This window comes from Mobula hypostoma, chromosome 10, assembly GCF_963921235.1.
Source record: "Mobula hypostoma chromosome 10, sMobHyp1.1, whole genome shotgun sequence".
NCBI lineage: Eukaryota > Metazoa > Chordata > Chondrichthyes > Myliobatiformes > Myliobatidae > Mobula > Mobula hypostoma.
Genome location: NC_086106.1, coordinates 85187099 through 85202921, shown reverse-complemented (window position 1 = coordinate 85202921; position 15823 = coordinate 85187099). Strand labels below are relative to the sequence as shown.

Sequence of the window (15823 nt, the reverse complement as noted above, 5' to 3'; positions counted from 1 at the left end):
AACATCTTACCCCTCCTTTGTTAGAGACGCATCTCCACCTTGCCACCCATTATCGCTATAATCCTGTTCTCATTTTGCCAGTTTTAACAAACTTGCTATGATACATAAAACAAAGTGAAACAAAGTGGAACAAAATAAAGCTGGGCATTCTTTCAAGGAATACACAATATTAAATTTTGAATGCCCCAGTGCAGGGTTTCAACCCAAAATATAGACAATTACTTTCCTCTAACAGATACAGATGCTGAATTCCTCCAACGGATTATTTGTTGCTCCAGATTTCAGCATATGCACACTTATTTAGGATGGTCATTCTATAGCCAAATTGTAAATTGGAGATAATTGAAGTTCATCAACAAGAAGCACAGTTACAGATAGTGTCTGCTAGTCATTCTTGTAGTTAATATAACATGGAAGAAGATCCATAACTGGAGCTGATGAGAGGTGAAAACATAGGCCCCCTTTTTTTGTGATATGCTGAATCAATGTTTAATAGTTTAAACATTTATTTATATTTTTGAACCTATTGAATTGTAATAAGATATTTGAAAACTGCAAATTGGCTTTTGAAAGACTGCTGCTAATACTTTATCTTTTAAGTGCTCTTAATCTGCCCATCATTGATATTTTGGATTAATGACCTTTTCAACAAACATTGAGCTAGGATCTGGATTGGATGTGAACAGATTAGTACCATTGTACTGCCATTGTAAATCATTGTCCATATAACAATTTTATTTTGTACTTGACAAAGCCTTTTTTTTCTTTGATTCTTATATCTATGAATATTGTGCTACTGAAGTAGTCTCATTCAGCCCAAGTAGCAGAACTAGTTTGTGATCTCCAAGAATATGAATTGTTGATTTGGGTTTTTTTTTTACTTTAAATGTGGAATTCTTATTTTTCTTTTTTTGTAATTTTTTATTGAAGTTCATCACAAACAAACATTTCCATAAGATGTATTTCAGATACTGTATATGATACATATCATATTTGTCACAAATCTCCACATAATATTTATCTGGGGTATACTTGTAGAAGGGAGAGGAAAGAAAGAACAATTGAAGGAAGAAAACTATAAAGTAGGGAGTGATTTTTTTTTTACAACATTCATTGACTTGTGAGAATAAAATCAGGCCTATGAGGTGTTATGTAGTTAAACCATTTTTCCCAGTATGAATCAAATCGTTCCAACTTAATAATAGATGCTGTTATGTTCTCGATTTTGTAAATGGCCATTGTAATTTCCATCCATACATATTAAGTTGGGCTCTCCTGTGATAACCATTTCCTGGTAAGGGTCTTTACCAGCCACCAGCAGTATATTCATTAAATATTTATCTCTTTTCAACCATTCTTGATGTGTATATACCCAAAATATATGGTCTTGCTCTCTAAGGGTATTTTACATTTAAAGATATCTTGTAGGGCATTATGTATCCCATTCCAATAGTCTTTGATAACGGGGCACTCCCAGAAAATATGACAATAGAATTCTTATTTTTCAAATTGTTTTCATATTTTCAATAGTAGGTCTGGTTTTGTGTTTCTCAAAATTCATTTATGAAGCCACTAAAAGATCTAAATGTTTTCATGCTGTAATTAGTGGTTCCAATGATTAAACTTACTAATTTAAAAATACAAAGGGAAAATAATAAACCATCTGACTGTGCACTTGGGTGAAGATTCTGTATATTGTACCAGTATAATTCCAATCCCATATTCTACATTTTGCTTTTCAGATTTCAAGTCTTCATCTTTGGATTGCTTCAAGGTGACTGTTTACTACTCTAGAAGGCATTGGTCCATAAACTAATAGTTGGCATTGTGAAGATGTTACTTGAATTGTGAATCTTATCTATTTGTACAAGAAATAAAGATCTATTATGAATGTAAGGTGTCATTAAGATTGTGGCTGGATTTTTGAACCAATGAAAAGGTGATTGGAAGGGTTCAGGGAAACTGCATCATAGAGTCATACAATATTTTTTTAAAATTCCCTTTGGCTCACCATGCCTATCTGTAATAATCTCAGATTTGTATGCCTTGATCATGTCATCTCTCAGCTGCCTTTGTTCCAGAGAAAATAGATTAAGTCTATCTAATCTCTCCTTGTATCTCAAGTCTAGTAATACAGCCAACATTTTTGTGAAACTTTTCTGCACCCTGTCTAGTATAATCATATTTTTCTTTGTCCAAATGCAGCCTAACCACATTCTTGTGCATCTGTAACATGATGTCCCAACTCTTGTACTCTGTACCTCAGCTAATGTATGGAAGCATTCCATGCACTACCTTCCCCACCCTTTTGACTTTCAGGGAACAATGTGTTTATTCTCCTAGGTCTCCTTGCTCAACACACTCCCTGGGGCACTGCATCTCACTGTATCATGTCCTGGTTTAACTTCCAAAAACATCAGTTTGTACTTCTGAGTTAAATTCCATCTACTGTTCCTTTGACCATTTTCCCGGTTGATCAGTGCCTAATTGCCTTGTTCACTGTTCACTACACCTGTAATTTTGTTGTCATCTGCAAACCTACTAATCCTTCCAGCTTAATGCTCACCTAAATAGTTAATGTAGATGACACAGCTGAGGAACCAGCACTAAGCCCTGTGGCACACCATTGCTTACAGTCCTCCTCTCTGGGTAAAAACAAACCTGCATGACCAACTTCTGCCTACTGCCACCAAGTTAATTGGCTAGCTTGCTCTGGATCCAAAGTCTCATTAACTTTCTCAACGAGCCTACCACAGGGGACTTTGCCAAAGTCATAAAGACATGCCACAGATAAAGACCCAGTAGCCCACTGAGTTCATGCCAGTTTGCATTAATCCCACTTTTATACTCTCCATATTCTCATCAATTTTCCCTCCCCATCCTACCAGATGTGCACTCTACAACAGTCAATTAATCTACTGATTTGCATGCAATTGGAGGAAACAGTTACCTGCAAACTCTAAACAGACTGAAGTCCAGTTAGATGGTCACGTTAAGATACAGAACAGAAACAGGCCCCTTTGGCCCAACATGATTGTGTTTGGTCTTATCTTTGTAATAAATAGCCCCTAACTTTTATTTTTATTTATTTTAAAAAATAGGAATGAGAAAAGAATGGATAGTCCAAACATGCTTTAGAATATCTTCAGTGTTTCTTATTTCTGTGACAAATTTTGCGTTTAACTCCATTAATGCTGCCTGAGCTATTAAATAGCTTGTAAATGAAGGTTAACAAATCAGGCCACATGATAAAACTTCCCCCTGTGACTCCAAAGTTGTGATAGGTACAGTGTAAGAAAGACACATGAAAGGCTGAGAGTTTTGCTAGTTTAAGTCCGTCAGTTTGATCACAATGATAGGGTCAACGAGGTCAAGTAGGGCTATGCAGTTGTGAAAATTCTGGTACAGCCTGAAGAAAGTGATATTTGCAGTACATGAAATGGGAGCGTGTGATCACCCAAGCCTGATCTGCCATTCAGCTAGTTTGATTGTTCTTGATAGGATCTTGATCTTAAATGCACTTCCCTGCATGGATTTCTTAATTGTTAACTACATTCTAATGCAAAATTATGACAGTTGCCTTGTAAATGTATTCATTGACTCAGTGTGCATAACACACGCACACGCACACTTTATTCTTAATGACGCTTTGGTCTGCTCTCAGTTCCAGATTCCCAACGCAAGGGGGAAACATCTCGCTATCCGCTATTTCGTGCCCCTACAAAGTTTTATGATTCAATATAAAGGAATCAAAGGTTGGTATAACTATCGGAATAATGTTTGAACATTAACCTTCGAGATGAAGAAAGAACAGTAGCAATGACACATTAGCGTATGACACAAGTGATTTGGTTTTCAGTTCATTGCGAAAGGTATTACAAAACAACTAAGCAAAAGAAAACACAAGGTCGAACACTATAGGAAAAGGTAAATTAATAAAATTAATATATTGCATAAATGAATTAAATTCAACAATTCTTAACAAATAATTTAGAGCAAGCTGAACGCAAAATGATTTTTGGATGAAGAGATTACAGTGCTGAATAACCCCGTAGACATTCACCTTATGATAGTACATTGTGTACAATTAATTCTATACAGGTTCCTTATTAGATATTTTCGTTCCTTTTCCTACACGTTTTGTTCCTGAAAATACTGTATGTATAGATAATTTTACTAAGGTATATTGTTTAAATTAATTTAATCCAGTTTTCTTCATAGTGGTAAACAACCTTCTGATTCACATCGGTCTTTATTATCACTTAAGAAATTAGATTGAAGGTTGTTTGATGTCATTTCCAGTACACACGCGTAAAGGAGAACAAAATAATCGTTACTCCGGGCCCGATGCAGCACAAAAAAAACACAATAAATATAAATACATAAGGTAGCTTATTTACACAAACACGAGGAAATCTGCAGATGTTGGAAATTCAAGCAACACACACAAAAAAATGCTGGTTAACGCAGCAGGCCAGGCAGCATCTATAGGAAGAGGTACAGTCGACGTTTTGGGTCTCTTCCTATAGATGCTGCCTGGCCTGCTGCATTCACCAGCAGTTTTTGTGAGGTGGCTTATATATGTTGATTGTCTGTTCATAAAGTGACCTTAGACACAGGAGTGTCTGTACATAAGGTGACAAACAGGAAATGATAAAGTAGTGGTGGAGGGTGGGTTAGTGGGTGGAGGTGTTGATCAAACTTACTGCGTGGGGAAGGTAACCGTTTTTGAGTCTAGTGGTCCTGGCGTGGATGCTACTTCGCCTCCGCCCTGAAGGGAGCTGGACAAGTTGTCCACGAACAGGGTGGGTGGCTTAGAAACATAGAAAATAGGTGCAGGAGTAGGCCATTCAGCCCTTCGATCCTGCACCGCCATTCAGTATGATCATGGCTGATCATCCCACTCAGAACCCCGTACCAGCCTTCCCTCCATACCCCCTGATCTCTTTAGCCACAAGGGCCATATCTAACTCCCTCTTAAATATAGCCAATGAACTGGCCTCAATTGTTTCCTGTGGCAGAGAATTCCACAGATTCACCACTCTCTGTGTGAAGAAGTTTTTCCTAATCTTGGTCCTAAAAGGTTTCCCCTTCATACTCAAACTGTCACCCCTCATTCTGGACTTCCCCAACATCAGGAACAATCTTCCTGCATCTAGCCTGTCCAATCCCTTTAGGATTTTATATGTTTCAATAAGATCCCCCCTTAATCTTCTAAATTCCAACCAGTATAAGCCTAGTTGATCCAGTCTTTCATCATATGAAAGTCCTGCCATCCCAGGAATCAATCTGGTGAACCTTCTTTGTACTCCCTCTATGACAAGGATGTCTTTCCTCAGATTAGGGGACCAAAACCGCACACAATACTCCAGGTGTGGTCTCACCAAGGCCTTGTACAACTGCAGTAGTACCTCCCTGCTCCTGTACTCGAATCCTCTTGCTATGAATGCCAGCATACCATTCGCCTTTTTCACCGCCTGCTGTACCTGCATGCCCACTTTCAATGACTGGCATATAATGACACCCAGGTCTCGTTGCACCTCCCCTTTCCTTAATCGGCACCATTTAGATAATAATCTGTTTTCCTGTTTTTGCCACCAAAGTGGATAACCTCACATTTATCCACATTAAAGTGCATCTGCCATGAATTTGCCCACTCACCTAACCTATCCAAGTCACCCTGCATCCTCCTCACAGTTAACACTGCCGCCCAGCTTCGTGTCATCCGCAAACTTGGAGATGCTGCATTTAATTCCCTCGTCTAAGTCATTAATATATATTGTAAACAACTGGGGTTCCAGCACTGAGCCTTGCGGTACCCCACTAGTCACTGCCTGCCATTCTGAAAAGGTCCCATTTATTCCCACTCTTTGCTTCCTGTCAGCCAACCAATTCTCTATCCACATCAATACCTTACCCCCAATACCATGTGCTTTAAGTTTGCACACTAATCTCCTGTGTGGGACTTTGTCAAAAGCCTTTTGAAAATCCAAATATACCACATCCACTGGTTCGCCCCCATCCACTCTACTAGTTACATCCTCAAAAAATTCTATGAGATTCATCAGACATGATTTTCCTTTCACAAGTCCATGCTGACTTTGTCCGATTATTTCACCGCTTTCCAAATGTGCTGTTATCACATCTTTGATAACTGACTCTAGCATTTTCCCCACCAACGATGTCAGGCTAATCGGTCTATAATTCCCCAGTTTCTCTCACCCTCCTTTTTTAAAAAGTGGGGTTACATTAGCCACCCTCCAATCCTCAGGAACTAGTCCAGAATCTAAAGAGTTTTGAAAAATTATCACTAATGCATCCACTATTTCTTGGGCTACTTCCTTAAGCACTCTGGGATGCAGACCATCTGGCCCTAGGGGTTTATCTGTCTTTAATCCCTTCAATTTACCTAACACCACTTCCCTACTAACATATATTTCCCTCAGTTCCTCCATCTCACTGGACCCTCTGTCCCTTGCTATTTCCAGAAGATTATTTATGTCCTCTTTAGTGAAAACAGAATGAAAGTAGTTATTCAATTGGTCTGCCATGTCCTTGCTCCCCATAATCAATTCACCTGTTTCTGTCTGTAGAGGACCTACATTTGTCTTAACCAATCTTTTTTCTTTTCACATATCTATAAAAGCTTTTACAGTCAGTTTTTATGTTCCCTGCCAGCTTTCTCTCATAATCTTTTTTCCCTTTCCTAATTAAGCCTTTTGTCCTCCTCTGCTGGACTCTGAATTTATCCCAGTCCTCAGGTGAGCCACTTTTTCTGGCTAATTTGTATGCTTCTTCTTTGGAATTGATACTATCCCTAATTTCCCTTGTCAGCCATGGGTGCACTACCTTTCTTGATTTATTCTTTTGCCAAACTGGGATGAACAATTGTTGTAGTTCATCCATGCAACCTTTAAATGCTTGCCATTGCATATCCACTGTCAACCCTTTAAGTGTCATTTGCCAGTCTATCTTAGCTAATTCACATCTCATACCTTCAAAGTTACCCTTCTTTAAGTTCAGAACCTTTGTTTCTGAATTAACTATGTCACTCTCCATCTTAAATAAGAATTCCACCATATTATGGTCACTCTTACCCAAGGGGCCTCTCACAACAAGATTGCTAATTAACCCTTCCTCATTGCTCAATACCCAGTCTAGAATAGCCAGCTCTCTAGTTGGTTCCTCAACATATTGGTTCAAAAAACCATCCCGCATACATTCCAAGAAATCCTCTTCCTCAGCACCCTTTCCAATTTGGTTCGCCCAATCTATATGTGGATTGAAGTCACCCATTATAACTGCTGTTCCTTTATTGCACGCATTTCTAATTTCCGTTTAATACCATCCCCAACTTCACTACTACTGTTAGATGGCCTGTACACAACACCTACCAGCGTTTTCTGCCCCTTAGTGTTATGCAGATCTACCCATATCGATTCCACATCCTCCCGGCTAATGTCCTTCCTTTCTATTGCGTTATTCTCCTCTCTAACCAGCAATGCTACCCCACCTCCTTTTCTTTCATGTCTTCCCTCCTGAATATTGAATATCCCTGAATGTTGATCTCTCATCCTTGGTCACCCTGGAACTATGTCTCTGTGATCCCAACTATATCATATTCATTATTAACAATCTGCACTTTTAGTTCATCCACCTTGTTACGAATGCTCCTTGCATTGACACACAAAGCCTTCAGGCTTGCTTTTACAACACTCTTAGCCCTTATACAATTATGTTGAAAAGTGGCCCTATTTGATTTTTGCCCTGGATTTGCCGGCCTGCCACTTTTACTTTTCACCTTACTACTTTTTGCTTCTACCCTCATTTTACACCCCTCTGTCTCTCTGCACTTGTTCCCATCCCCCTGTTGTGAACTAACCTCCTCTCTCCTAGTCTCTTTAATTTGATTCCCACCCCACAACCATTCTAGTTTAAAGTCACCTCAGTAGACCTCGCAAATCTCTCCGCCAGGATATTGGCCCCCCTAGGATTCAAGTGTAACCCGTCCTTTTTGTACAGGTCACACCTGCGCCAAAAGAGGTCCCAATGATCCAAAAACTTGAATCCCTGCCCCCTGCTCCAATCCCTCAGCCACGCATTTATCCTCCACCTCATCGCATTCCTACTCTCACTGTCGCGTGGCACAGGCAGTAATCCTGAGATTACTACCTTTGCGGTCCTTCTTCTCAACTCCCTTCCCAACTCTCTATATTCTCCTTTCAGGACCTCTTTCCTTTTCCTACCTATGTCATTGATACCTATATGTACCACGACCTCTGGCTCGTCACCCTCCCACTTCAGGATATATTGGACACGATCAGAAATATCCCGGACCCTGGCACCAGGGAGGCAAACTACCATCCGGGTCTCTGGACTGCGTCCACAGAATCGCCTATCTGACCCCTTAACTATCGAGTCCCCTATTATAACTGCCCTCCTCTTCCTTTCCTTACCCTTCTGAGCTACAGGGTCGGACTCTGTGCCGGCGGCACGGCCACTGTCGCTTCCCCTAGGTAAACTGTCCCCCTCCAACAGTACTCAAACAGGAGTACGTATCGTCAAGGGGCACAGCCACCGGGGTACTCTCTATTACCTGACTCTTCCCCTTCCCCCTCCTAACCGTGACCCACTTGTCTGCCTCCCGTGGCCCCAGTGTAACCACCTGCCTGTAACTCCTCTCTGTCAACTCCTCACTCTCCCTGACCAGACGAAGGTTATCGAGCTGCAGCTCCAGTTCCCTAACGCGGTCCCATAGGACCTGCATCTCGGCGCACCTGGCTTGCTGTACCTTCAGAAATGCATAGTTGTTTGAAACAAAATGAACAATGGGTGTTTTGTCGACGGTCTGCATGATTGTGCAAATAGCAATGAGTGAGAATCAACCTATAAAATAATTATAGGAGGAGATAGCTATGGCATAGTCTTCCATCAGTCCTTCCGGCCGTCCTGAATCTTTAAGTCTTCACGGAGCTGTCCTCTATTGTTTAGTAGCCTACGGGTTTCTCTATAGTGCTTTATAGTAACTTTTTTTTACCACTAGCCTGCAAAGCTCACAGTCCATCCTGTTTCTGGCAGTCTCTGACCCCAATGTCACCTGCTAGGATCCCTATTCTTAATCCCTGTACGAGCAAGTTTGAACTATTTGCAGTTTCACTGTTCCTTAGTTATTAAACTAGAAAGCCCTTCGTATAAAAAACGGCTTGAGAACATTGAAACCAAACCTTCTGAGATCTCCCACTGATTGACTTTATGATCCTAAAACATTTTTGTAAAATATTTTATTTTTGGATCTCATTTTTTTTACATTTGCTTACTTGTGGAAAGAGTAAATAACAGGTATACTGCCCAAATAATGCTAGCTGCAGAGGCGGCGATAAGGCAAGAGTACCGTATGTACAAAACTTCCAAAATGTGAAGGTCAGACCATAAAATAGAGAAAATAATAAAGTGAAATAACAAATAACTGGGGACAGAATGTTAGTTACGTAAAGAAGTCAATTAGGAGAGGTTAAAACTTTTGTCACTATAGCAAAATAATTATAATACATATGTGAAAGTCCCAATTAAAGAACAACTCACTTTGAGAAAGAAAAATATTTGAAAACAAGGAATAGAGCTGATTCAAAGCTCTTTTGATAATTGGCAATGATAAGGAGGCCGCGAGTTGCGAGGTAAGAGCAAAGAGAAACACACACGCGAGGAGCGGGTGGAAATAAAACTTCTCAACAGCATATGAGAGAAGAAGAGAACAACAGTCGCTTCCAGGGTTACAACTGGAGTCTCAAAGAACACCGTGATTATAATTTTTTGTTAAGCATTGCTTCTTTGTAGTGAATGTAAAAATTTAACAAACTTGTTGCGCCTATGACAATTATACTCGAATACGAGGTGATTTGTTTGTAAGTACAAATAAATCACTTTAAGGCTAATTCTGAAACCCCATAATTGGTAAAGCCTTATGGAAAAACAACGATTTTATCACAGGAACCGAGTGCACTCTGTGTGTATTAGAAAGAACCCAACACCAAGTACTGTTTTCGTTAGGAAAAAAATGAAATCAATACTAGTTCTTTTTCAAGCGATGCCTTCTTCTCTGTCGTTTTCCTAATTTGAATGAAAGGACGGAAAGAGGAGAGATCACCATGGTAGAATGAAGCATTGATATCCACAGCCCAGGCTGACATCATCTCCATTTCCCCCCAATCATCAGAGTATTCATTTCACGTTCCAACATGTCATTTCTCTTATAGAAAGCTATAATTAAAAAGTAATAACACTTCCGTGTAATTTTAATTCCAGTCGTCACTGTGATTTAAATAGTGCTCACAATCTCCAAATTCATTTAAAAAAACTTAATTAGCTGATACGAATGAAGATACTTTCTCCTCGCAGTCCTCTAGAAGATGTGAAGTGTATTGTTGGAAAAGCACAACAGAAAGAATGTAACACTTTATAATACCTAAATGTCAGAACATTCCCGGGCTTCACTCATCTCATTCTGAGTCGGAGTGTAATTTTGCCACTCCTTGAATTGGATGTGCCTTTTCAACACCTGCCTTTCTCGGGTTGGGGACGGGAGCAGTTTCAGCACACGGAATCCGAGACGTGAATTAGGTAATCATCCCGATTAGGTCATTTACAATGCCAGTGAAAATACTATTTTCTTATGACAGGGCCACTCACTACTTTAATTTGGAAACAGAAAATATCAAGTACCTATTTCAAAAATTAAAAATTAAACAATTAATTCAAGCATAGAGGGAATTTATATTTAAGGCCACAGAGGAAGGAGCCGCAGTAAATACACAGCTAGCTTTAAAGTCCCCTGTAAGTGACTGAGTGTCTGTCGGCTTGCCGTGCGAGATCTGCTTTGTCTCGTTGCCAGTGCTCTGCCTCCATCACTGCGTCAATTTCAGCTGATCAATTACTGCGTGGCCCCATTAATCAGCACAAAAAAAACAACGCGCCGAGAGCAAGAGGGGGATAAAGGAGCAGCTTTCTGAGATTATTCCCAGTTTCATCATCAACCCTATTCTGTGCTCACAAGTTGAAGCAATAATACACAAGGATCGCCCCCATTGTGAGGATGTTGATGGGTACAATCTCAGCCCACGGCCAAATATTTCACATCTAATTTTTCATGAGGATTTTTTTGACACCCAATTCTATTTTATCGATGGATGTGGACTCCCTTTTCTCCTAAGCAAGAAAAAAAGAATAATTTTCTGAAGATTTGTTCCACTTTTATTAACACAAAGAGGATTCCAATATGGCAAATCGAGTAACGGCGAATGGCGAGACCCGGACCTACACATCTAAGAAGGTGTCCAGGGACTACGAATCGTCTTTGGAACTCTCGGTGCAAGCGCGGATTTTTAAAATTATTGTAATCGGGGACTCCAATGTCGGTAAGACGTGTCTGACCTTCAGATTCTGCGGAGGGACGTTTCCCGATAAGACCGAAGCCACCATAGGGGTGGATTTCCGAGAGAAACCCGTGACTATAGAAGGAGAAACGATCAAGGTAACCAGCAATGTAATAAATTGTCCAAGGTTGGTTATGATTAATTAAAGCTTTTTCTTGCATCTGCAAGTTTTATACTCCCAGATGGAACAGTATTCACAAACCCAGTCCCAGTATTCTCGCATTAATGACGATGTCAATCGCTGGTAGGTACACCAGCTTTCCTAGGAATAGTTACGTTTCCGTTCTCTCCGAAAATATGGGAGGGTGCTCTCGTACTGCTCGATGTTCAGACACAGGTTGGAACCCCAACTGTGAGAAATTAAACCTACCAATGGTACCTCACCCTTTAGAAATGCTCCAACACGCTGTTGTTGTTGTAGGTGTTGGTTGTCTGCTGAAATATGGTGAGTATGACAACTATGCCTGCATTCCCTATTTTTCTTCCAAGGCTTCCCGGGACAATGCCCTGCTGAAAATCCCCCGACCCCTTTTCAGTGCTGCAACCTTTTATTTACACCACGGCAGGAGCCAATTTACTGTGAACAGTAATTCATATCCTGGGCAAATTAATTCATGAGACCCCTTAACTTATCAGGATTAGTGATCAGACTAATCAGAAATTCTGTTAAACATGTTATATCTGTAACTTGGTCAGCTTGGTAGATCTTTTGGGAGGAGAGGGGCCTTCCCTCTTTTTCTTACCCCATTCAAAACAGATAAAACTAACTGCAAACCAGTAACTAGCTTGTGTGGCTGGTTCACTAGTGTGTCAGACCCATTAGTTTTAACTGTTGAGAAACTTCAGACTGCAAAAGATTTTGTTTTACCCTGAGGATAGTGGGTTAGATAGCATTTGGAAAAATAGTTTATAAGAAAGAGATGTGACATTCCAGGATAACAAAGGGGGGTACTGTATGTGTTTGATTTAGTCAGTCCTGGGGTGAGGACCAATATCCCGTGAGTGGATTTACAAACTAAGCAATAAGTGTTAGAGCAAAACTCAAGGATTCATTTGACCATAATGCCATAAATATTTACCATGGGAAGTTAATATCTTCTTCTATGTGCTTAGCACCATCAAACACTCATGTAAAAATGAAAATAATATCTGGGTTGACTCAACTCAAATGATATTTACCACTATTTTGATTAAGTGCAAAGCATTTATCTGCTATAAGTCAGTGGAATACAAGTCAAAAGAAGGTCAAACTGAAACTATCCTCTCTTAGTGTCAAACAGCACATTGTACAGTACAGCAATAGTTTGTTTACTGAGACAAAAGGACATTTCCAGTAAGAAGACATGACTGATGAGGCATGATTTATAATATCAGAGTCCTGAGTTCTGAAGAAAAGCAAGAACAAGGGCCCTCTTTATTCTTGATGCAAAGGATCAAAGATAATTTAAGATAATGGAAATATGAAAAATAATACAATATGAACATTATTTAAAATTAAGATACAGTAACAGAACATCGGCATCTGGTTCTGGCTGGAGGGCCACTTTAATTCTGCTGTTAAGAAGTTTGTCATATGGCAAGTATACAAGACCAACTAACAAATATTTTGGTACATCATATAGACTCAACTTGTAGTTTCTTCACAGATGTCAACTTCAGCAGATTTAAGAAAACCAGGAAGAGCCTGACTAGTAAGTCAGGCAGCATCTGTGGAGGGAGAAGCAGTTATCATTTTAGGTTGATGACCTTTATTGATGTGAAGTGTTTACTCTGTTTCTTTCTCCACATGTGATCTGCTGTCTTTCCAGCTTTTCTGTTTTATATTTCAGGTTTTCAGCATTTACTATTTTCCTTCTGAATAAATAAACCACATTGATAAATAATCTTAATTTTCCCTCAATGTCAAAAATGATAAAGGTTCATTAAAGATATTGTTTACATCACTGGAATGAATATTAGTAAATTAGTTTTTGTTTTTAAAACATAAACACCATTCGCCAAAAGCATGGCATATAAATAGTTAAATACTATAACTATAAGAACCATGGTATATACATAATAATAGTCTATAATATGGTATATCTATCAAACTGTAATGTTGTGCATTAGCTGAATCATATGGGAAGACACTATTTGATCGTCTAATGCAAAACTACAGTAGCTTATTTTCTTTAAATAGTTGACATCTTTGTTTCTTCAGTGGCATGTCTGTATGGGATTAACATTGATATAGATTCATCTCAGTATAAAAGATATTGTCAACTGTAACACATTCTGTACTTTTCTTGGATTTTCCCCTCTGCTTCTCTTCTGAAATAGATTTTACTTAGAAAACTACCATCTTGCAGAAGTGAATATTACTTGCACTTAGGCCATTAAAGTGAGAGCTTGCAGTTTTTAAAAAAAAAGTATTTGATACTGAAGCACCTTCAATTGCTCCAAAAGACTGAGGTTTGGTAAAATACTGAAAGGCTTTTATTCCCTGTACAATATGACCTCCACAGTGAGTGTCTGCCCCCCGGACTGAGGGGGAGGGGCAAGGCGAACACCTTTATACAGGACTCTGTGGGAGGAGCCACAGGGGCAGTCAGCAGAGGGGTGTGTCCAGACAGGTAACCGAGTTACAACATATATACACGGTTTACCACAGATACGTGCTCAGAGACTATGAGAGGTCACAAGGCAGTAATCAGGACTGGGCGTTCATGTTGTGAATTACTTTCCAAAACTATGAGATATCATGGGGACAGTTGTTTTTCGCTTTAGTTTATCTTAGTGTTAATCAGCTAAAATTATAAATTAGAGATCAAACTATGCTCATCTCCTGTAGTGTCTGTGGCTCATATGGGCGAATTCAGTAATTCTCAGTGTAATTTTTACAGGAAATGAATGGTGATTTGGATATGAAACTCTGAATGCATGATTTTACACAATGGTGTTTGGCATTTTGGACTATCAATTGAATATCATTGTTCATGGTCTATTCCAACCAACCTACTATGGCATAGATAATGAGGAGAAATTCATACTTATCACTACTTACTATTCTAATTAAGGCAATAGTCATTGCCCACCGGGAGCACATTGGATTTGACGATACTGTCATCTGCCTGCTGAACAGAGCCTACTCCCATTTGGATAAGCAGGACAGCACTGTGAAGATTATGATTTTATAGATTTCTCAAGTGCCTTCAATACCATACAGCCCTCATTGCTGGGGGTGAAGATCTGTTCAGTGCAGTTGGCATTTCCATTGTATCCTGGATATTGGACTACCTCACAGTTTGTGTGGCTTCAGAGCTGTGTGTCAGACATGGCTATAAGCAGCACTGGGGCCCCACCATGGCTCCCTTCTTGTTTACCCTGTATACCTCAACTTTAGATACAACACTGGGTTATGTCATCTGTACACATTCTCTGATGACTCAGCAAGAGTTGGGTGTATAAAGGGAGGATGGGAGGATGAATACAGGGCCCTGGTGGAGGTCTTTGTCGAAATGTGCAAGCTGAATCATTTGCAGCTCAACGTCAGTAAGACAAAGGAGATAATGATGGACTTTAAGGAGACCAAGCCTGCACTGCTCCCTGTTACTACTGATGGTAAGGACATGGATGTGGTGAGGACTTACAAGTACCTGGGGGCGCACCTGAATGACAGACTTGAGTGGAACACCAATACTGTACAGTGGCTGTGTTCAAGAAGGGCCAGAGTCGCCTGTACTTCCTGAGGAGACTGAGGTCCTTTGGGGTATGCAGGCCTCTCCTTCACCTTCTACCAGTCTGTTGTTGCCAGTACAATCTTCTATGCAGTGGTGTGCTGGGGCAATGGCATCAATGTGGGTGATGCCAACTGGCTCAATAAACTGATTAGAAAGGCTGGCTCCATTATAGGAGTCAAACTGGACAGAATGGAGGCTGTGGTAGACCAAATGATCCTCTGGAAAGTCCTGAGAGTTCTGGACAATGTTTCTCACCCTCTGCATGCCACCTTTAGTAATAGACTAAAACAATTGCCCTGCTCCAAAGAGTGCTATATGAGGTCATTCTTAGTCCTGTGGCCCATTCTTGGCCATAAGGCTCTATAATGAATCAGACTATGGCTGGGCGAGTGTTGACCCCCTCCTGTTAGATTGTTTAAGGTAACTTATTTTTTATTTATTCCTCTTGCTTCTCTTCTAGTATTGTATATCTGTGCACTTGTAATGCTACTGTGACACTGTAATTTCCTTTGGGATCAGTAAAGTACCTATCTATCTAGTTATTTATCCTGTTATTTGTTGACATATGACTACAATAAAGATTTTATCTTTTTTTTCAGTATGCATTGTGCCATAATATTCATGGGAAGATAATCAGGAAAAAAATTACCTTCTGGTATCACAGTGATCAATTAT

The 15823-nt window shown here is 39.8% G+C and overlaps 1 protein-coding gene across 1 annotated transcript in view; it reads left to right on the top strand.

The window, feature by feature from the left end:
• The first annotated feature begins 10900 nt into the window (after nt 1-10900).
• The window catches only part of rab33a (RAB33A, member RAS oncogene family), a 22510-nt gene continuing 17587 nt past the window's right edge, over nt 10901-15823 (top strand). Inside the window, exon 1 of the mRNA XM_063061394.1 lies at nt 10901-11527. Within this exon, the coding sequence (XP_062917464.1) occupies nt 11273-11527 (255 nt within the window). The 5' untranslated portion in view covers nt 10901-11272. The remainder of the gene's footprint in view (nt 11528-15823) is intronic.